The following is a 21,476-nucleotide window of genomic DNA, read 5'->3' as shown; positions in this document are numbered from 1 at the left end:
TCTGGTTTCTCTTTAGTGGTTAAACATAAAATTTAATTTGTTTTGGGCAAATCTAACAGGTAATCTTTAGTCTGTATTCAATCTATCTATGTGTTAAAGTGAAAATAAAAAGGGGCAATTGATATATTTTGTTTCATTGTAATGGCTGTATATATACACATTTCCCTAAACTTCCTGGTACAAAACGTTCCGTGTAATCTCGGTGGAAACGCGGCAAGAGTTCCTCCTGAAGTCCACCACAACCTCCTTTTTCTTACTCACACTGAGGCACAGGTTGTTTGCACCACACCTTTCAACCAGTTGTGCCACTTCCTTTCTGTAGTATTTCGTCATTATTGTTGATGAGACCTGCCACAGTTGTGTCATAAGCAAACTTGATGATGTGGCTGCCAGTAGTCGCTCGCATCAAATTCAAGGTACTGATGCTTGCCTACAAGACGACCACTGGCACGGCACCAACATACCTAAACTCACTGGTTAAATCTTATGTGCACTCCAGAAGTTTGTGCTCTGCAAGTGAACGACGCCTTGTGGTGCCATCCCAAAGAAGTTCAAAATCACTCTCACAGACCTTTTCCTGGACTGTGCCCAGCTGGTGGAATGACTTCCCAATTTTAATTCATACTGCTGAGTCTTTACTCATTTTCAAGAAACATCTAAAGACTCATATTTTTCGCCTGCACTTAACAAACGAATACCAGCACTTTTCCTTTTCTTGTCTTTTCATTTATAAAAAAACCTGGCTATGCGTTCTATACTAGACTAACTGAGACTTGTCATGGCACTTGTATACTGTTGTTGTTCTCTTGTTGACCTTACTGCTTCTATTGTTCTCATTTGTAAGTCGCTTTGGATAAAAGTGTCTTATAAATGATTAAATGTAAATGTGGTTGGAGCTAAACTTGGCAGTGCAGTTGTGGGTCAGCAGCATGAAGAGCATGAAGAGTGGTTTGGACGGTATGAAAACTGGACTGGATAGAGTGTGTTGGGGAGGCTGGTTTTGATATTAATAAATAAATATTAATAAATTATAAATAACTCGGCTGGCATCGCTTGGTACAACTGCTTTTCTGCAGCATATACAGCAAAAATATCTAAGATAAATTGGTGGTTTATTCTTAAACCAATTAGCAAGCCTGAATAGTGGAAGTCAAGTCAAGTCAAGTCACCTTTATTTATATAGCACTTTAAACAAAATACATTGCGTCAAATCAACTGAACAACATTCATTAGGAAAACAGTGTGTCAATAATGCAAAATGATAGTTAAAGGCAGTTCATCATTGAATTCAGTGATGTCATCTCTGTTCAATTAAATAGTGTCGCTGTAGATGAAGTGACCCAAACTAAGCAAGCCAGAGGCGACAGCGGCAAGGAACCGAAACTCCATCGGTAACAGAATGGAGAAAAAAACCTTGGGAGAAACCAGGCTCAGTTGGTGGGCCAGTTCTCCTCTGACCAGACAAAACCAGTAGTTGAGTTCCAGGCTGCAGCAAAGTCAGATTGTGCAGAGGAATAATCTGTTTCCTGTGGTCTTGTCGTGGTGGTCCTCTGAGACAAGGTCTTTACAGGGGATCTGTATCTGGGGCTCTAGTTGTGCTGGTCTCTGCTGTCTTTCAGGGCTGTAGAGGTCCTTTCTAGGTGCTGATCCACCATCTGGTCTGGATACATACTGGATCCGGGTTACTGCAGTGACCCTCTGATCTGGATACAGACAGGATCTGGTGGCTACGGTGACCTCGGAATAAGAGAGAAACAGACAAATATTAGCGTGGATGCCATTCTTCCAATGATGTAGCAAGTACATCGGGTGTTATGGGAAGTGTTTCCGGTTCCGGTTTACCTAATCAATGCAGCCTTAAAATTCTTTAATGGATTTGGATATTAAAAGCATATTAGTATGTTATATGTAAGCCAGGTTAAAGGGGGGGGGGGGGGTGAAATGCTTGTTTTCACTCAATATCCTGTTAATCTTGAGTACCTATAGAGTAGTACTGCATCCTTCATAACTCCAAAAAGTCTTTAGTTGTATTATATTCATAAGAGAAAGATAGTCTGTACCAATTTTTCCCAGAAAAACACGACCGGCTGGAGGCGTGACGTGTGGGCAGAGCTAAAGAATCACGAGCGCCAGTAGGCTTTTGCGTTTAGAGCGTTTGGAAGCTGTGACATTACCGTGAGGAAAAAAACATCCAAAACAAACCATGGATAACAGTCAGATTCAGTGTATATTTGTGATCCAGAATCAGATCCAGAGGCTGAAATTTAACAAGAGCAGCAGCAGCAATGACGTCTCTATGTGGTATGTACTGAAACTGTATATATTTGCTTAGCGGTTTTGGAAAATGACTAAGTTCCACTTTATGTCATTTTTCTTTTCTTTTTTCTTTTTTTTAAGCTGTACATGTGGAAAGTACAGTTTGATGACAACATCGCATATTGTTTACTTGATGTGCTTACGCGCCGATAGCTAAGTTAACAACACAGAGATATTTGAAGCAGTTTTACTCACCGCATGCGGTTCCAACACACGATCGTGACCCTTTTTTCGTTGGGACTGCATTATCCTTAAGAAATAAACGATGTGCAAATCCGGCGTCAAACTGGGCCTTGTTTGTAAAACAAGCATCTTCGAAATGCAGGGAACAAACAAAAACACTTGCACAACTCCACTGATGCTCTGTAAAAATAAACTCCATCCACTGGTCCCTTAATGCTGTTTTTTTTTGGTAATCTGTGCAGGGTTGTCTTGCCCTGGCAACCAAAAACACACTTTTTTTGTGACTTTTCGCGACGCTCTCGCTCTGATCAGTGAATGTCTGTGTTCAGCCTCTCAGTGCTCTGATATACGGGAGCGCGCGCTCTTCCGGCAGAAGTGCCCTTAGGACCCATATAAGGAAATTCAGCTCCATCTAACGTCACACAGAGCCATACTCGAAAAAAAACTTTCCGAAACTTGTGACAAACCGGAAGGAGTATTTTTGGAACAGAAATACTCCCTCAAACATACAACTTAATTTTTGAAAATTAATGGCTTAAATTTTTAAACATTGTCCATGTTTAGCATGGGAATCCAACTCTTTAACAGTGTAAAAAACTCAGTATGCTGGAATAGCATTTCACTCCTTCTTTAAAGAGATGGGTCTTTAATCTAGATTTAAACTGCAAGAGTGTGTTTGTCTCCCGAACAATGTTAGGTAGGTTATTCCAGAGTTTAGGCGACAAATAGGAAAAGGATCTGCCGCCCGCATTATCAAATAGGTAGGTATTATCAAATTGCCTGAGTTTTGAGAATGTGTAGCGGACGTAGAGGAATATAATTGTGACTGACTCGTCACAATTATATATATATATATGTATATATATGTATATATATAAATAAATATAATAAATAAATATAATATATATATATATATATATATATATATATATATATATATATCTATATATATATATATATATATATCTATATATTGTCACGGGGTGAAGAATCACTCGACAAGAGGTGCGTGAAATCAAAGGCCCCGGAGGGTGGATTTATTTAATAGTGTGGGGTGCCTGGTGAAGTGTGCTGCTCCGCTTTCTGGTGGCCGGTGCTTCCCGTGTGTTTTCTGTGCTCTTCGGTGCCAGTTAAGGTGAAAGTGGGTGCCCTGACGTGCTCCAAAGCAGGTGGGCTGTCAGTCACTCGCTGCATTCCCTCTTTTGAGTGCAGCATGTGGTGCTTAAGAGCATGTAGGTATTTGAGGAGCAGCTGTGACCGATCAGCCCGTGACGAGGAAGTGCAGGTGCTTTCTGTCGGTTGCCAGGGCGACGCTGATTCCTCCGGGAGCGCTCGTCACCCCCCCCCCCAAGCGTCGTTCTGGTCCTGTGAACATATGTAGAGAGTAGGGGTGAAGTTAGGGGAGGGTGGGGAATGACCCCTGACAGACCTGCGTAAGCTGTCCAGATCCGGGAGAGGCCATCGGCGTTCGTGTTGGTGGCCCCTGCTCGATGGCGAACTTCAAAGTGGAAGTCCTGGAGTGCTAGTAACCAGCGAGTCACCCTGGCGTTGGTGTCCTTGGCATGGGCCATCCATTGTAGGGGCGCGTGGTCAGTTACCAGGGTGAACTTGCGGCCCAGGAGGTAGTACCAGAACTCCAGGACTGCCCACCTGATGGCCAGGGCTTCCCTCTCCACGGCATCGTACTTCCTCTCGGCTGGGGACAGCTTCCTGCTGATGTAAATGATCGGATGCTCCTCACCTTCTTGAATTTGGGAGAGGACCGCTCCCAGTCCTGCGTCGGAGGCTTCCGTCTGCAGCAGGAAGGGGCAGCTAAAGGCCGGGGCGCGGAGTACGGGCGAGGACATGACCGCCGCTCTAACTTGGGGTAGGGCTCTTCCGCCGAGGTGGTCCAACATACTTTCTCCAGCTGCCTCTTCCTTGTCAGGTCTGTCAGGGGGGTGGCTAAAGAGGAGAAGTTGGGGATAAAACATCGGTAATAACCCGCCAACCCCAAGAAGGTTCATACCTCGGTCTTTGTCCGGGGTCTTTGGGCAGCGTGGATGGCCTCAACTTTCTTGTCTTGCGGTGGGATGAGATGTTGCCTCGGAGTGGACCACGATGTCATCCAGGTAGGCGGCCGCGTAGGCCTGGTGGGGCCAAAGGAGGATGTCCATCATCCACTGGAACGTCGCGAGGGCCCTGTGTAGGCCGAAGGGAAGGGTCCGGTACTGCCAATGGCCACTGGGGGTGGAGAAGGCGGTCTTCGTCTTGGCGGCCTCGGAGAGTGGTACCTGCCAATAGCCCTTGGTGAGGTCCAGGGTACTGATGTACCGGGCCCTTCCTAGGCAGTCCAGCAGTTCATCAACCCTAGGCATGGGGTACCCGTCAAATTCGGAGACTACGTTCAGGCGGCGGAAGTCGTTACAAAAGCGGAGGGTGCCATCCGGCTTTGCGACCATCACAATGGGGCTGGACCATGGACTCCGGGATGGTTCTATTACCCCCAACTTTAGCATTTGTTGGACCTCTTCCTCAATAGCCTGCCGACGAGCCTCCGGGACTCGGTAGGGCCGTTGCCTAACGACAACTCCTGGGGACGTCCGGATGTGGTGCTGAAGCACGTTGGTCTGCCCAGGCTGAGAGGAGAACACATCCTGGAACTGACTGACTAGGTGCTGCAGCTCCGTCTTCTGGGCAGCCGAGAGGTGAGGGTTGACATCCACAACCACGGCCTCGGTGAGGCTCAGGGCAGCTATTTGGTCCCGGGTCCCCACCCATTTCATCAGGAGGTTGATGTGGTAGAGTTGCTCCGCCTGTTGTCGTCCCGGCTGTCTCAGGTGGTATGTGACCTGCCCAATCCTCTCCACCACCGAGTAGGGTCCTTTCCAGGAGGCCAGTAATTTGCATGCGGAGCTGGGGACCAGGACCATGATGCGGTCTCCCGGTTGAAACTCCCGTGGTTGGGCTGCCCGGTCCTATTGACGTTGCTGCGCCTGCTGGGCTCTGGTGAGGTGTTCCCGGACTAACGGCATCACTCGGTCGAACCGTTCCCTCATTTTACTGGACGTGTTCAATGATGGTACGATGAAGGGCCGGCTGCTGCTCCCACACTTCCCGGGCCACATCCAAGAGGCAGGGCCGGCACAAGCTCAAATGCCGCTCTAGACAGAGCACGATCGTGCCACCCCCACCTCACATTCACAATTACGGATCCTTAAGATGCATGTAAAAAACCTTTTTTTTTAATCTTTGAAATCACAATAAATAAATAAAAAATTAATAAAAAAATAAAAACGTGCAAGCATGTTTTCAGAGTTTTTTTCATTCTGCAAAAAGGTGAAAAGGTACACAATGCAACAGCTGCGTATAATTTCTGTTTTATAGGCTAATAAATAGTGTACAGAATAAAACTAAGCATATGCACAAAACTCTTTAGCTCACAAAAATGGAGGTTTAGATTTTTTCTGGACTGATACACACATTCACACACCACATTTCAGAAGCATGCGCGTCGGGCTTTCGCAGCGGCAAACGATTTGATTGCGTCCTCGAGTTTAACTTGTACTTCGGAGATAATTTTTATCAGTTTAAGCTTTGAGAAACTGCGTTCTCCAGATCTCACAGTGATGGGTAGAGTGAGAAGCACTCTGAATGCTACGAAAACATTTGGAAAATTGTTTTCCATCCCTTTTCACTGATTAATTTAAGCGCATCCAGTGGTTTATATCCAGCAACCAGGAATCTGCCCAAAGCAGTCAGCTCTTCAAACAATTCATGCCATCAACATCCCGCAAGTCTCCATGAGTCAGGGTCTTTTTCTGTCCTAAGCAATCCTGAAGAACTATTGTATTGTTCTTTTCTTTGAGAGATGCAATGTCATATAAAAATCCAAAAAATCCTCTCTCTCTCTCTCTCTTGCCTTCTCTCTCTCTTGCCACCCTGGATGAGCTGCCGCCCTAGGCGACTGCCTAGTTCGCCTATAGGCACGCGCCGGCCCTGCCAAGAGGCCCCGAGGTTGACGGCCGAACAGGAGCTTGAAGAGGGTGAAGCCAGTTGAGGCCTGAGGAACTTTGCGGATGCCAAAGAGCATGTAGGGGATCATGAGGTCCCAATCCCGCTTGTCCTCCGCCGCTACGTGTCTGAGCATTTGCTTGAGGGTCTGGTTAAATCTCTCTACGAGCCCATCGGTTTGGGGATGATAGACAATGGACCTCAACTGCTTCACCCGCAGCACCCGAAGCATTGTCTCGGAAGCGGCCTTTGCTGAGCGTCACTCCCGGATAATCGAAAATGGGCAAAAAGGCGGGAGCTGGTTGCTGAAACCACGCCCACCTAGCTCGACGGCGGTGACAGCAGCGGCAATCCACCTGTTATTCAAGTGGCTGAGCCCTTAATTATGCAGAACTTTAAAAAAATAATGCTCACCTGAGGTGGTGATGCAGTCACGATGCGAAGTGGAGTGGCCGTTACAGCTCGAGTGTGAATTACTTTTCTAATAATTCAACAGCCTGGAGTCAATTATTCCACTTATACTATGGTTACCACACCTCAAGAATTCATCCGGTTTTTGTACCCTAATCGCTATTGTGAATACTGTGAATTATTCACAAAATGCCTATTTTGCTAGTATCAAAACACAATTAATTTCTGGGAAACGCACAGCAAACGTAGTCCCAGGCAGCTCTCCTGACCACATTACAGTTCCATATCACTTTGCATAGTGTGAGCCGTGTCCTGGGCACCTATCAGCGTCGCCCTGGCAACGAGGGAGATTCACCTGCACGCAATCACAGCTGGCTGATCGGTCCCAGCTGAAGCGGATGAGGAGAGGACTATAAACGCTGTGGCTGAAGGTGACACAGGGGAGAGAGGATCTTCAGATGACTGAAACTAACGTTGTGTCTCTTGTCCCTCTAGACAGCTGCGGATCGACCAGCCCGCCACCCGAGCACCGGACACCAAGTTCCCTTGCACTCAGCCGGCCGGCAAATAGGATCACGTGGCACCGAGGACGAGCACCGGACACTACAGGATTCAGCACTACACCATTCAATAAATACACCCTTCGGGGCTTCACTTTTCACTAAACCCTGTCGTGTGATTCTTCAGCCCGTGACACTGGTGGAGAATGCGGGCAACTTACTGAAGAATCACCGACTCACCAAGTTGTTTTTTTTCCCCCCTCTGCTTCTTCGTCAGGCGGTGACTCCCTCCCCAGCTATGGAAGAGCTTCTCAAACACCTGACGGAAGTAAGCCTTCGCCAGCAGCAGATAGTCGAGCTCCCAAGGAGAAACGGAGCGTGAAGTCGCCGCTCTCCGCTTCACGGCTGCTCAGCGGGCCCCGCTGCCGGACCCGCGCACTCAAGCCACCCAGCTCCGGCCCAAGATGACCGTCCACGACGACATAGAGCATTACCTGGGCATGTTTGAATCCATCGCCGCACGAGAGGACTGGCCCCGTGAGGAATGGGCGCAGATACTGGCACCATTGCTGACCGGGGAACCCCAACAGGCCTACTTTTCTATGCCAGCCCACCAAAAGGAATCCTATGATGAACTACGGAAGGAAATTTTGGCGCGTGTGGGTTTGTCCCCCATCGCCGCGCCCCAATTGTTCCGAGCCTGGGAGTACAATAGTTGGTTGCCAGCCCGCGCCCAAGCTGCAGAACTCAACCGCCTCGCCTATCACTGGTTGCTCGCCGGGAGCCCCAGCGCCGCCCAAGTGGCCGAACGTGTCGTCGTGGACCGGTATTTGTGCGCCCTGCCACGGCCCCTTCGACAGGCGGCCGGGATGAGGAATCCACGCACCGTGGGAGAGCTCGTCAAGGCTGTGGAGCTGGCGGAGATGACGATGCGACGAGAGGCTGGGGAGCGAGCACCGCCATTTCCCCGGAGGGTGCACCAGGAGCGACGCACGCCAGAGGGCACCCAGCGCACGGTCAGCAGGTCGGCGGTTCCCGGCATGCAGGATGAGCCGATGCCCACGGAGCCACCACCCTCTCCCAATCGCGCCTGGCTGGCAGGCTGTGCAGTCCATCTGGAGCCGCCGCGAGGAGCACCCCAGAACGAGGTTACCATTAACGGCCGACCATATTCAGCGCTGTTGGACTCTGGAAGTGCGGTGAGCCTGGTCCAGTCCTCCCTGTTTCCCCCACGGACGGGAACCAAAGCACGCCTCTCCATTACCTGCGTCCATGGGGACACCCAGAACGTGCCCACCCGACGAGTAACACTCTCCACGAGAGCTGGCACCTGGCCATTGGAAGTGGGCGTAGTCAGGGACCTGCCCGTGCCCGTGCTGTTGGGGAGAGACTGGCCAGGCTTCGACCAACTGCTCACCCAAGTCACCCGGCCTGCCAGCCCTGCCGGGAACCGCCAGAAGAGGAAGAACCACAGCCGGGGTCCCCGACAGCGCCCTGTCCTCCTCGCTTCGGACAGCGCCCGAGATGGTGAGTCCCCCCCCCAAAGTGCTAACCTTTTCTATGATGTGTTCCAGCAGGTACGGGGTGGGGGAAGTTTTATGAAGGAGCAGCTCGGGGACGACCGGCTGAAGCACTGCTGGAAGCAGGTGAGAGTGGTTGAGGGAAAAGAGGTCCAACCACCACCACACCCAACCCCACACTTCGTGGTTCAGAACGGCCTGCTGTACTGTGTCGCACAGCTGAGAGGGGAGGAGGTCAAGCTATTGGTAGTCCCACACACGAAGACACAGACGATCATCGAGCTAGCCCATTCCCATCCTATGGCGGGCCACCTGGGGGCGCAAAACACCACTCACCGAGTCCGGGACCGGTTCCATTGGCCCGGCATGGAGGCGGAGATCAAGCGGTTTTGTCAGGCATGTCTGGACTGTCAACGGACGTCCCCCCAAGCTCCTCCCCCAGCTCCGCTAATCCCGCTGCCCATCATTGAGGTGCCCTTTGAGCGGATAGGAATGGACCTCGTAGGGCCGCTGCCGAAGTCCGCCCGGGGACACGAACACATCCTCGTCATCGTGGATTATGCGACCCGGTACCCCGAAGCCATTCCACTGCGCAAAGCCACGTCCAAGGCCATCGCCCAGGAGCTCTTCCTGCTGTGCAGCCGGGTCGGCATACCCTGGGAGATACTGACCGACCAGGGCACCCCCTTCATGTCCCGGACGATGGCGGACCTCTGCCACCTCCTAAAGGTCAAGCAGCTTCGGACCACCGTGTACCACCCACAGACCGATGGGCTGGTCGAGAGGTTCAACAAAACCCTGAAGCAGATGCTCCGCCGCGTGGCTGCGGACGACCGACGGGATTGGGATCAAATGCTGCCGTACGTCCTATTCGGCATCCGGGAAGTCCCCCAGGCCTCCACTGGATTCACACCATTCGAGCTCCTGTTTGGGCGGCAGCCCCGTGGCCTGCTCGATGTCGCCCGAGAGGCCTGGGAGCAGCAGCCGACCGCCCATCGAACCACGATCGAGCACGTGAGGGAGATGAGGGAGAGGATCGACCGCGTCATGCCCCGCGTCCGGGAGCACCTGGCGGCCGCCCAAGAAGCTCAACGTCGACGATACGACCGGGCGGCCCAACCACGGGAATTCCAGCCAGGGGATTACGTTCTAGTCCTCGTCCCCACAGCGGCATGTAAATTCCTCGCCAAGTGGCAAGGCCCATACATCGTCGCGGAGAAGGTGGGGCCCGTGACTTACAGAGTACACCAGCCGGGGCGTCGGAAGGAAAGCCAACTGTACCACATCAATCTCCTGAAGCGCTGGGAGGGGACGGGGACTCAGCTTGCGGCCCTAGCCGCCTCCTCACCCGTGGTTGTTGACGTCAGCCCCCACCTGTCGGCCGCCCAGAAGACAGAGCTTCAACATTTGGTCGGTCAGTTCTCCGACGTGTTCTCCCCACGGCCCGGGCGGACCAACCTACTGCAGCATGATGTCCGCACACCACAAGGGACCGTTGTGCGGCAGCGGCCCTATCGAATTCCCGAGGCCCGGCGACACGCGGTTGAAGAGGGGGTGCAAGAGATGCTGAAGCTAGGGGTCATCGAGCCCTCCCGCAGTCCCTGGTCCAGTCCCATAGTCATGGTCCCAAAACCGGACGGCACCCTCCGGTTCTGTAACGACTTCCGCCACCTAAACGAGGTCTCCGAGTTCGACGGATACCCGATGCCCCGTGTGGATGAGCTGCTGGAGCGGCTGGAGAGAGCCCGGTTCATATCCACGCTCGATCTCACCAAGGGCTATTGGCAGGTACCGTTAACAGAGACCGCCAAACCAAAGACCGCCTTCTCCACCCCTACTGGCCACTGGCAGTACCGGGTTCTCCCCTTCGGGCTGCACGGGGCTCCGGCTACCTTCCAGAGGATGATGGACATTGTGCTGAGACCCCATCAAGCCTACGCCGCGGCCTACATAGACGATGTGGTCATCCACTCGGAGACCTGGGAGGACCATCTGGAGCGGCTCCGGAGGGTGCTTCTTGAGCTGCGGCGGGCAGGGCTCACCGCCAACCCCAAGAAATGCCACCTCGCCCTACCTGAAGCACAGTACCTCGGTTTCCAGGTGGGCCGGGGCCTAATCCGTCCGCAACAGGGAAAAGTGACAGCCATTCTCTCGGCCCCGAGGCCCTCCACCAAGAAACAGGTACGGGCCTTCTTGGGGTTGGCTGGGTATTATCGATGTTTTATACCCAACTTCTCCTCCCTAGCGACAGCCCTGACAGACCTCACTAAGAAGGGACAGCCGGAGAAGGTAAAGTGGGGAACCCCGGAAGAGGAGGCATTCAGAAGGATAAAGGCGGCGCTCACGTCTGAGCCACTGTTGCGCGCTCCCGACTTTAACTGTCCCTTCTTATTGCAGACGGACGCATCCGACACCGGGTTGGGAGCCGTCCTGTCACAGGTGCAAGACGGTGAGGAGCACCCGGTGGTCTACATCAGCCGAAAACTGTCCACCACCGAGCAACGATACGCGGCAGTGGAGAAGGAGGCGCTGGCCGTCAAGTGGGCAGTCCTGGAGCTGAAATATTACCTACTGGGACGGAAATTCACCCTCTTCACCGATCATACCCCGTTGCAGTGGATGGCCCGGGCTAAGGACACCAATGCCCGGGTAACGCGGTGGTTCCTAGCGCTCCAGGACTTCCACTTTGACGTGCGACATCGAGCTGGAACCGCCAACGCCAATGCGGATGGACTCTCCCGCCTGTGGACAGCTTTCGCAGGTCTGTCAGGTACTCTTCCTCCACCAGCCCCCGCCTCCCCCCTCGCCCGAGGAACCAGAGCGACGCTTAGGGGGGGGGGTGTGAGCCGTGTCCTGGGCACCTATCAGCGTCGCCCTGGCAATGAGGGAGATTCACCTGCACACAATCACAGCGGGCTGATCGGTCCCAGCTGAAGCGGATGAGGAGAGGACTATAAACGCTGTGGCTGAAGGTGACACAGGGGAGAGAGGATCTTCAGATGACTGAAACTAACGTTGTGTCTCTTGTCCCTCTAGACAGCTGCGGATCGACCAGCCCGCCACCCGAGCACCGGACACCAAGTTCCCTTGCACTTAGCCGGCCGGCAAATAGGATCACGTGGCACCGAGGATGAGCACCGGACACTACAGGATTCAGCACTACACCATTCAATAAATACACCCTCCGGGGCTTCACTTTTCATTAAACCCTGTCGTGTGATTCTTCAGCCTGTGACAATAGTTAACTGAAATAACGGTCACGCAGTTTGCACAAACATTTTTTATCAGTTAGCCTATATAGTGTAGCAACTTAAAGGCTACACATGACATTTCTAACTAACGAGGAGACAGTGCTGTTTTGAGATGCAAAGAGGTAGCCAAAATTATCTTTTAGACCGGCCACATCTATTAATTTTGCCTTGGCCCCCCACTTTATCTTGGTTCACCTCTGCTTAATGGTCAAGATCAAGTTATCTGCATATCCTGTGCTCCATCAAGTCACTCTTATATTAGCTGTCAGTGCTAAAATTAATGCACAGCTCAGATTAAATGTACAGCATGTGTATGTGTATGACTCTAATAAAGTTAATATTTTATCATGAATAAATCTTTCAGGTACTCTTGTTACAGAGTAGCTGTGGCTGGAATAAATTTCCTATATTAGTTGCTCTTAAAAAGATGCAATCTAATGCTATTTACATTAAATAAGACTTCTCCAGAGCAGGTCGTTGCTCTGTTTCTATGACAGCAAGTCTAGAGGGGTATTGCACAAAAGTAGAATTAAGAAAGCCAGTATAACAGAAAAGGCGCGGCTTGACCTAGTTTAATCAATGCATGCTGGTTCAGTCCGTTGCACATTTGCTGAGCCAGGAAGAGAACATGCAGCTATGTCAAGCCAGGTGTAGATAGTTGGGATAAATGCACGTTCGCAGCATTCTTAAGCAGACCAATCACAGAATCAATGATGCAAAAATGGTTATAACCCGTGCTGTATTCTTCTCACCAGCTGAGCAACAGTTTCTAATGGAAACATATGAAGAGGTAAAACATAGCTATAATAATTATAATAGTAATCTGAACAAGCGTGTATGGCCAAAAAAGTATCTGGCAGCAAGTCAAGAATGAGTACAAGAACATTTTGCAGGCTGGTGATTTGATGGCTGAAAAACAATTTACAAATTAGGTGAATAGTGTCTGCTGACATATTTTATTGTCTGTATTGATTATATCATTTATTTTAGTGTAAAAAATGTTTTAACTGGCATGGGGGGTGGCTTTCTGACCCAAGACTTCACCACAGCAGAGGAGCTGGCCCTGGAGTTGAATAAAGGGAAGGCAGTGATGGAAGGGATCCATGGAGGACCAGCCACTAACTTTGGCCCAGCAAGTGAAACTGGCCTCTTCATACAAGGTACATTATTGCCATTCTAAAGCACATGGAAAACAATCAAATATTTAGAGTTTGTTATGTGGACTGTTTGACTTTGCCTTACTTAGCAGTGTCTGGTAATAAACGTGCACTTCTGGAACCACCAGACTATGATCCGCCGGTGAGTACTCTTTAATAAAATCATAGGCTTGGCACGTCCTGTCAAAACTATCAATAGAAGTTCTACTGAATATGGCAGAGGGAAGGCAACTGCAGCAGTGATGCCAATGATGAGACTCCGCTGCTGGACTCAGAAGGCTTGATGTGTCGTGTCAATTTTGTGTAAATTTTTAGTCCATAATGGTAAGTAGTCAGCAATGTGGTTCTGATAGAAAATTAACAGAATTACAGAATTAACCAACTGTCAGACATCTCTACACAATGCATCTTAAGAGACAGATAGAGCTGGCAGAGGACAAGATAGAAGTGAACAAGAGAAAACTGCAGGATATAGACCTTGAGATGGAAACTGGACTTGAAAACCCAGAAACTAGAGAGAGAAGTAAGTGATTTCAATTCACATTGCAACCATGACTGCACAATGATAATCATATTTTTTTCTCTCAAAAGCTCCAAGATGACAAGTGATGACCGCAAAATAAAAAACTACAAAAACATTGTGGTCTCTTACCTTTTTCATTAATCTCCAGTACACTATAGAGTTATTGATCCAGCAAATTGTAACTTGAATTTGGGAAGATAAATACACAGTGTGTGCTATTAATGCCAAACAAAATGCATGCACACATGAAAGAGTGACATGCAGTATTCTTTATTAAAGGGAAATCAAAACAAAATTAACTGAAATAATTTGCTATATATTTTTCTCTGACCAGTCTACCATTTATCCCAGTTATCTGGGAAGATGGCAGCATTGTCCCATTCAATATCCAAAGCAACTCTGGGAGCCCTTTCTATTCTTAGGCTGCAAATATTGTGCAGCACTGTTCAGGCAACAGTCATGTCTCAGGCCCTGTCTGCGGAGGCCCTCAGGTGGTGTAGGCACTGAAATCATGATTTCAGGAGGCTGAAGGTCAATTCTGAATCAAGCCCTCATCCTGGGATGGTTGTAAGCCTGCTGTGCTGAAGTTTGGGTGTCTGCAATTGGAGTAAACAGGAACATCTCACAGGCATAGCTTTGTCTCCTAGCAGAACACCAGAGAACTCATCTGAGAATACAAAATATAATTCTTACAACAAGCAGAGTAAACTTCTGAAATGCACATGATGTACAAGGTGCTTAAAAATATTGGGCTGGCTTACCTAGTGAATGTCTCTGGTAAATTATTCTGACCCGAAAGACAATTTAAGTTACAGTTTGGCCCTGTTATAATTTGGGGATTGCTTTTCTTGGATGCTGATGCTGGATGCTGAAAAGAATGTTAATCAAGACAAAATATTTTAGGTAAGACAGAAACAACTTCAAACATTACCGATACCTGCAGATATAGCTCCTATTGAAATGTATGTTTAGTTTATATATTTCATTATATTTATTAAATAAACTTTTATTTTATAGGGGAAATAACACATATTGACATTTGTTGATTTTTTTTCTTTTTTTTTTTTCTTTTTTTGCGATCTAATAAATCACCTTTCCTGTCATTCCAAATACATTTTGCCCAATCCTGATAACTCATATATATATATTCGAATCAATATTTACAGTGGAAACTGAATGATAATTTATTTATTTTTGCCAGGAAACGTATGCGCTCAAGTTTCAGGGTTTAAAAGGCTTACATGTGGGTGTAGACGAGCTGAAAACGCTGCTTAGGATGGATGCTCACGTGGTGCGTGGCTTCCAAACTGTGTATGGGTTTACGTGAAAAAAAGGGAGTGGAAGTTAATTGAGAGATAAGTGACACGATAGTGTCGGAGTTTTGATCAAACACAGGTATTGTCCAACAGCTGAGCACAGGAGTACTAAACACCTGTTGGACGAAGGTATGTTAATGTTTTGTTTTGTTTCTTGTTTAAAGTGTAATTGCGCTGTGTATTTACCGTAGCAACACGTGACTTGAGAATTCAGATTTAATTTCAGTGATACAAAGTTATCGCGAATAAAACTTAAAATAGATTTTAATCGGCTCAGATTGCTGAAACTTTATTTTATCGATTAATAAATCGATTGCGGAAAAGACTTTTAGATGTAATTTAGAAGCATATAAGAAAAATAAAGAATTATGTTTGTTTTCTTATTCATCAGCTATATAATTTGTGCATCTTTTAACCTTTTCTGGTTTTATTTATTTTATTTTTGTACTGTATGTAACGCAAATAATTGTTTAATAACACATCACTCAACTTTTACCTGAAGTTTGAATAGTCAGACACCAATCAACAATCATTCCACCAGCTTGAATTCTGGGGATGTTATGATGATCTTTTATGAAATTTGCATTGTGTATAATGCCGTATTTATTTATATCTAGAATGATAGGGGACAGTCAATTCAGACAGTACTGTAGCAATGTAGGTATTGTGGTGTTTCCACAAGCAGCTGTCTTCTGTGGCCTATCTGTTGTCAGCATAGGTAATTTGTATGCAAACACTTTACCATACCATCGACAGATTTTTCAATACTGGAGTTAAAATGTGAATCGTCTGTGTAGTTCCATGACTGTTCACAACACATTCTTTCTCTTAACCGCAGAACCTTAGACATGGTTAGTTTCAGGTTGTGACCTGCTGTGACTTGTCCTTATCTTTGAAGCTCCAGCTCACAGGTGAGGTCGCTGATGATGGCATGCAGCTACTCAGTACATTTCCATTACGGACGTAACAAACATTTTTCTCATGTTTGAGTTATTGTTATAATAATAATAATAATAATAATAATAATAATAATAATAATTATTATTATTATTATTATATTTAATTTTCATGTATTGTTGCAACAAAAAAATGCTCTTTGGCAGTAGGCTATTTCATATTCAGTGTATATTATATATATTAGGGATGTGACGAAAGACTTATCACACAAGATGAGACGAAACAAGATGTTTAGACTTTTTTAAGAACTCCTTTAGGAATATATTGGGGAAAAATATTGTTTTTAACTGAAAATCAACTAGTACTTTATTAAATTAAACTTCTATTTTAAATAATTATATGCAGCAATAAACAACATGTAAACTGGAGCTTCAAGGTTCTGGATAAACTAAGAATCATGTTTATACACACACACACACACATATATTTGCATAGTGTTTAAAAAAATATATATTAATTTGTACAAAATAAAAATGTAATGAAGGAGTCGGTGTCTCAGTTCATAAAGACCTATTTCTCAATTAGAATCTTTTGAATGAAGATTCAATTACAAATACTTTTTTTAAACGGGCAGTTGTCGCCACCTCGTGGCGTAAAAGGATATGGTGTTACAATACATTCACGTGTTAAGAGATACTTTCGTTTTGATAGATACTGTATAGAAAATAATTGTTTATACCCATATTATAAACTGTTATCCCAGTACTTCTGCTATCTAAATGTATTTAACACAGAAATAATGATGGGTGGTTGAAAAGACTGTTTGTGTAGCTCTTTCTGGATTAGCTGCAGCATGAATGATTACTTCACATGGGCAGCAACAAAACATGCTTCTCACGCTCCACTGACACTCCCGATGTGGAACAGTCATAACAGACATAGCTGAATCATTGTCATTCAGGAATAAGATCGCGTGGAGGGTTAAACTGAGATCGCCATCTTTAAACGATTAATCTTGCAGCTCTTATGTAAACACAGCAAATTGTTTTTGCGAGAATTATCGTCACGTTCTCGTGTATATATGTATATATATGTGCAGTGCACAAAGTCAGATCATACTTTGGTAAAGTTGCTGAAATATCATTTAACACTTCTGCCCCCCCCCACCCCCCACCCTCTCTCTCTCTCTCTCTCTCTCTCTCTATATATAAGGCCAGAAGTGCTTAAATTACATTTCAGCAACTTTCCCATAGTATGATCTGACTTTGTGCACTGATTTCAGTAGTTTCTAATAATACATTTGTACACACGTGGATGACCTTACTACTTACTGAACACTATTTAACATTTATTAAAAGAATAAAAATAATAATAAAGCACCTCTTTGGCACCAATATTTTATTCCATTTTGTGTATAAAAACATGGGCGCATCTGATGACAATATCAACAAAGCATTACATTAATGAGTTTAAAACAAATAATCTATTGTGATTAAAAATATCACATAAAAAGTCCTTATATCAAATTAATTAATTGAATGTGGGTAATTCTACTAAAAAAGTAATCCCAGCCACTTAACTATATGGCTAAACTATATTTTGTGTGTGTGTGTGTCTAATGAACACTGACACCTGCTGGTGACTTTCTTCATCACAGAAAATAATAAAAATACGTTGTTACAGCGTTAAACATATGCAGGTTTTTACGTGCATTGGTTACTGCCTACATTTTCAAAAAGGAGAACACTTTAACCCTTTTAATTGAGAAGTTGTGTGTCCCATATGCAATGCCTCTATGATCCCACTACCTTTTTGTTTTTTCTTCTGCAGATCAGGTTTCTTGTTTTGGTGGCACCATGAGTTGGAACTTCTTGACTCGCTTGCTTGATGAGATCTCCAACCATTCCACTTTTGTGGGAAAGATCTGGCTCACACTCCTCATTATCTTCCGAATAGTTCTGACAGTGGTGGGGGGTGAGAAAATCTATCAAGATGAACAGGGCAAGTTCATATGCAATACTGCACAACCCGGTTGTAATAATGTATGCTATGATGCATTTGCCCCTCTATCACACGTTCGATTCTGGGTTTTTCAAATCATTTTGATTTCCACACCATCCATTATGTACCTCGGCTTTGCCATGCACAAAATTGCTCGAATGGCTGATGACGAATACCGACCACGTAAGCAAAAACTGCTGTCTATGGTTCATCGAGGACTGAGTCGTGACTATGACGAGGCTGACGAAATGGATGATGAAGTTCCCATGATCTTGGAGGAGCCCTCTGAAAAGGATAGTAAAGTGGTAGCTGCAGCTAAGTCTGCCCCTACGTCCAGTGCTACGTCTACGAAGCATGACGGCCGTCGTCGCATCAAAAGAGATGGTCTTATGAAGGTGTATGTGCTGCAGTTGATCTCTCGTGTTGCGTTTGAAATAGCCTTCCTTTTTGGCCAGTATATTTTGTATGGTTTTGAAGTTGCGCCATCCTACATTTGCACTCGAAGCCCATGTCCATACACCGTGGACTGCTTTGTCTCACGTCCCACTGAAAAGACCATCTTCCTGCTCATCATGTATGTTGTCAGTATACTCTGCCTGGTGCTGACTGTGCTGGAAATCCTTCATTTGGGAATTGGTGGTGTGAGGGACAGTCTCCGTAGTCGCGCGGCTCGGAGGATTCCCATACACAGGTCATCCACATCCACTATCTGTCACCGCCTTAGTGCACCCCCGGGATATCAGGCCGTCCTGAAAAAGCACTCCACTGGCAAACTTAAGGCACAGTCTGGACGGGAGTCATTGGGTGATGGCTACAATGGTCGGGATATAGAGCGTCTACGGAGACACCTGAAAATGGCACAGCAACATCTGGACCAGGCCTACCACTCTGAGGATGTAAGGGCTCCACATAGTAGCGGTCCAGACTCTACCAGCACTGCCATTGAGCAAAACCGACTCAACCTAGCTCAGGAAGGCTATGTCAGCTCTAAGGAAAAAGGTTTGTTTTGAGTTTCTCAACAATCAAAAGCAAAATTGGCTGGCGAATAAATTTCACTTAAACTGTTCATGAGATATAAATCATCAATGTCTGTCAGACCTGAAGTGCATCTTGATATAAATTGCCATGTTTTGTGATTTATGTGCATTTTTTTTTTTTTTTTTTTTACATGTTTGATGAATACTTAATAATATATGTTTTCCTTTTCTGCTTTTTCAAGAGGGTCATGCTTGAAGAGACTAATGGCTTTTCATCAAACAAACCAACTCCAGGCTGAGATGCAAATTTTGGTGGGCAGTCGTTGACAAGATTTTGTGTGTTTTTCCTGTTCATCTGGCATTGAATAGATAAACTCAAAGCTGAGAAACAAATAATGGAGACCAATTATTGACAAACTTTTGTGTGTTCCTCTAAATGCATATCAGAAGAAGTGTTACTTACAGCATTAAAACCATAGCTGCCAAATTTAAAGACTAGACAAACGCCAGCTCTTAAAATACACACTACTGTACCTTTATCAAGCAATTATATGTGCACATATTAAAACAACAGCATGAGCACAAAGACACATTCCCTGTGTTGTTGAAGATGTAAGTATTGTTCATTATTATCCAGTATTTATTGTTTAGCCAAAAATCGCAGGTTGAGTAGGTTTAGGGAAGACCTTTTTCAAATAGAAATAAGGGCACAGTAATGGTTGTCTGTTTTTCTTGGTGAAATTCATTTTGAGGATTTGACATTTAGAACTTTTGAATAAAATCATTGCAATACAAATGAATCTGACCAGAATTTGAAAAAAAGAAAAGAAAATGAAAAAAAAAAGAACCTGGAAATTGCTTGAATTGTTTATTAAAAGCTTTAATGATCTTTATTACTGTAAGATAATAATAAAAATAGATGAAAAAATAAATAAAATCATCTATACAACATGCAATTGCATTACTTTTATTACAGAAGATATTTTTGGTGTACTTGAGATTTATGGCGAGATTTTACAATGACATTATATAGATGCTCACTGTTTGTGTCTTTGGTAAAGTATTTGGCACATCTTAGGAAATGAGTAGTACTTTGAAAAATATGTTTGAAATGTAGACTCTTATGCGATGAAGGCTCATTACTATTGTTTGATCAATTATTTTTTGTTTTCCCTGATTTGTATGTCACTTACATACAACCATACATACAACCATCTTTTAAATGTTATGTAAATGACTCCAGTTGTGCCAGTGGCTTATAGGAATACCTGTTAATACCTGTATTTAATGGATTCCCTCTAACAGTGGCTACCATGTTTATATTAGACGTAACAATCCAAATGGTTATGACATACAATATTGGTTAATGCCCCTTTAAAAATAAAGGTGTCATTTGTTTCTTGCCTTCAGGATTTGTCCTTTTCATTTTAATCAGAATGTTAAAGTCTTATTAGAGTGTGATGGTACAACAGCAAAAAATCTGACCTGGTAAGCCAAAGGTCTTGTATTTAAATTGTAATACAAAAGTTCCTTTTCACTATGCCTCTGAGAAAACCAAAATGCTTTCTGTGACTATTCATTTAGTTTGTATCTTATTTTCAAGTATCTGCTATATAATCAATGACTTTCAACACATTACATTGTATTGTATTGTTTATAATAATTATATATATATATATATATATATATATATATATATATATATATATATATATATATATATATATATTCTTTTTTTTTTTTACTTTCTACAGAAGTGAACAATTGTTATTAATGTAGAAGTGGATAAAAGATTATATGTGACCCTGGATCTTAAGTCGCATGGGTATATTTTTAGCAAAAGCCAAAAAATAAAAAACGTATGGGTCAAAATGTTCGATTTTTCTTTTATGCCAAAAATCATTATGATATTTAGTAAAGATCATCTCCCATTAAGAAATTTATAAATGTACTACTGTGAATATATCAAAACTGCGTATATTGATTAGTAATATGCATTGATATGAATTCAATTTAACAACTAGCAATTTTCTCAGTACTTTTTGCACCCTCAGATTCCATATTTTCAAATAGTTGTATCTCAGCCAAATATTGTCCTATCCTAACAAACCATACATCTATGAAAATATTATTTATTCAGCTTTCAGGTGTGCAATGTACAATGTTTCAATGTACAAATCTCAATTTGGAAAAAATTACACTTAAGGCTGGTTTTGTGGTCCAGGGTCACATATAATAATGACATGTCTCTCTCTCTCTCTCTCTGTTTTTTTTTTTTTTTTTTTTTCAAACATTTATGATTTATTTTGATATATACTGTATGGGTGTTGTGCAATTTCTTTTAAGTATTTTAGAATTATTTTTCAAAGAGCTTAGTGTACAAGGTTAAGATGCTTTTCTGTAATTGGCTGTATAATTTAGTACAATTAAA

General features: G+C 45.0%; 1 protein-coding gene across 4 annotated transcripts; it reads left to right on the top strand.

The window, feature by feature from the left end:
* The first annotated feature begins 15,139 nt into the window (after positions 1-15,139).
* LOC113049913 (gap junction gamma-1 protein) lies at positions 15,140-20,538 on the top strand. Of its 4 annotated transcripts, none has more exons than XM_026212655.1 (4): positions 15,140-15,299; positions 16,009-16,081; positions 17,903-19,067; positions 19,288-20,538. In XM_026212655.1, exons 3-4 carry the CDS (start codon positions 17,924-17,926, stop codon positions 19,299-19,301), a joined length of 1,158 nt encoding a protein of 385 aa, XP_026068440.1. In that variant the 5' UTR covers positions 15,140-15,299; positions 16,009-16,081; positions 17,903-17,923; the 3' UTR covers positions 19,302-20,538. The 4 variants fall into 4 exon arrangements, with proteins under 4 accessions (XP_026068440.1, XP_026068439.1, XP_026068442.1 ...); XM_026212654.1 differs by having other exon boundaries at positions 17,898-19,067; XM_026212657.1 differs by lacking the exon at positions 16,009-16,081.
* The last annotated feature ends 938 nt before the right edge of the window (positions 20,539-21,476 follow it).

Source organism: Carassius auratus, chromosome 30, assembly GCF_003368295.1.
Source record: "Carassius auratus strain Wakin chromosome 30, ASM336829v1, whole genome shotgun sequence".
Taxonomy (NCBI): domain Eukaryota; kingdom Metazoa; phylum Chordata; class Actinopteri; order Cypriniformes; family Cyprinidae; genus Carassius; species Carassius auratus.
Note: the sequence above shows the minus strand (reverse complement) of the source record. Positions and strands in the feature narration are given on the sequence as shown.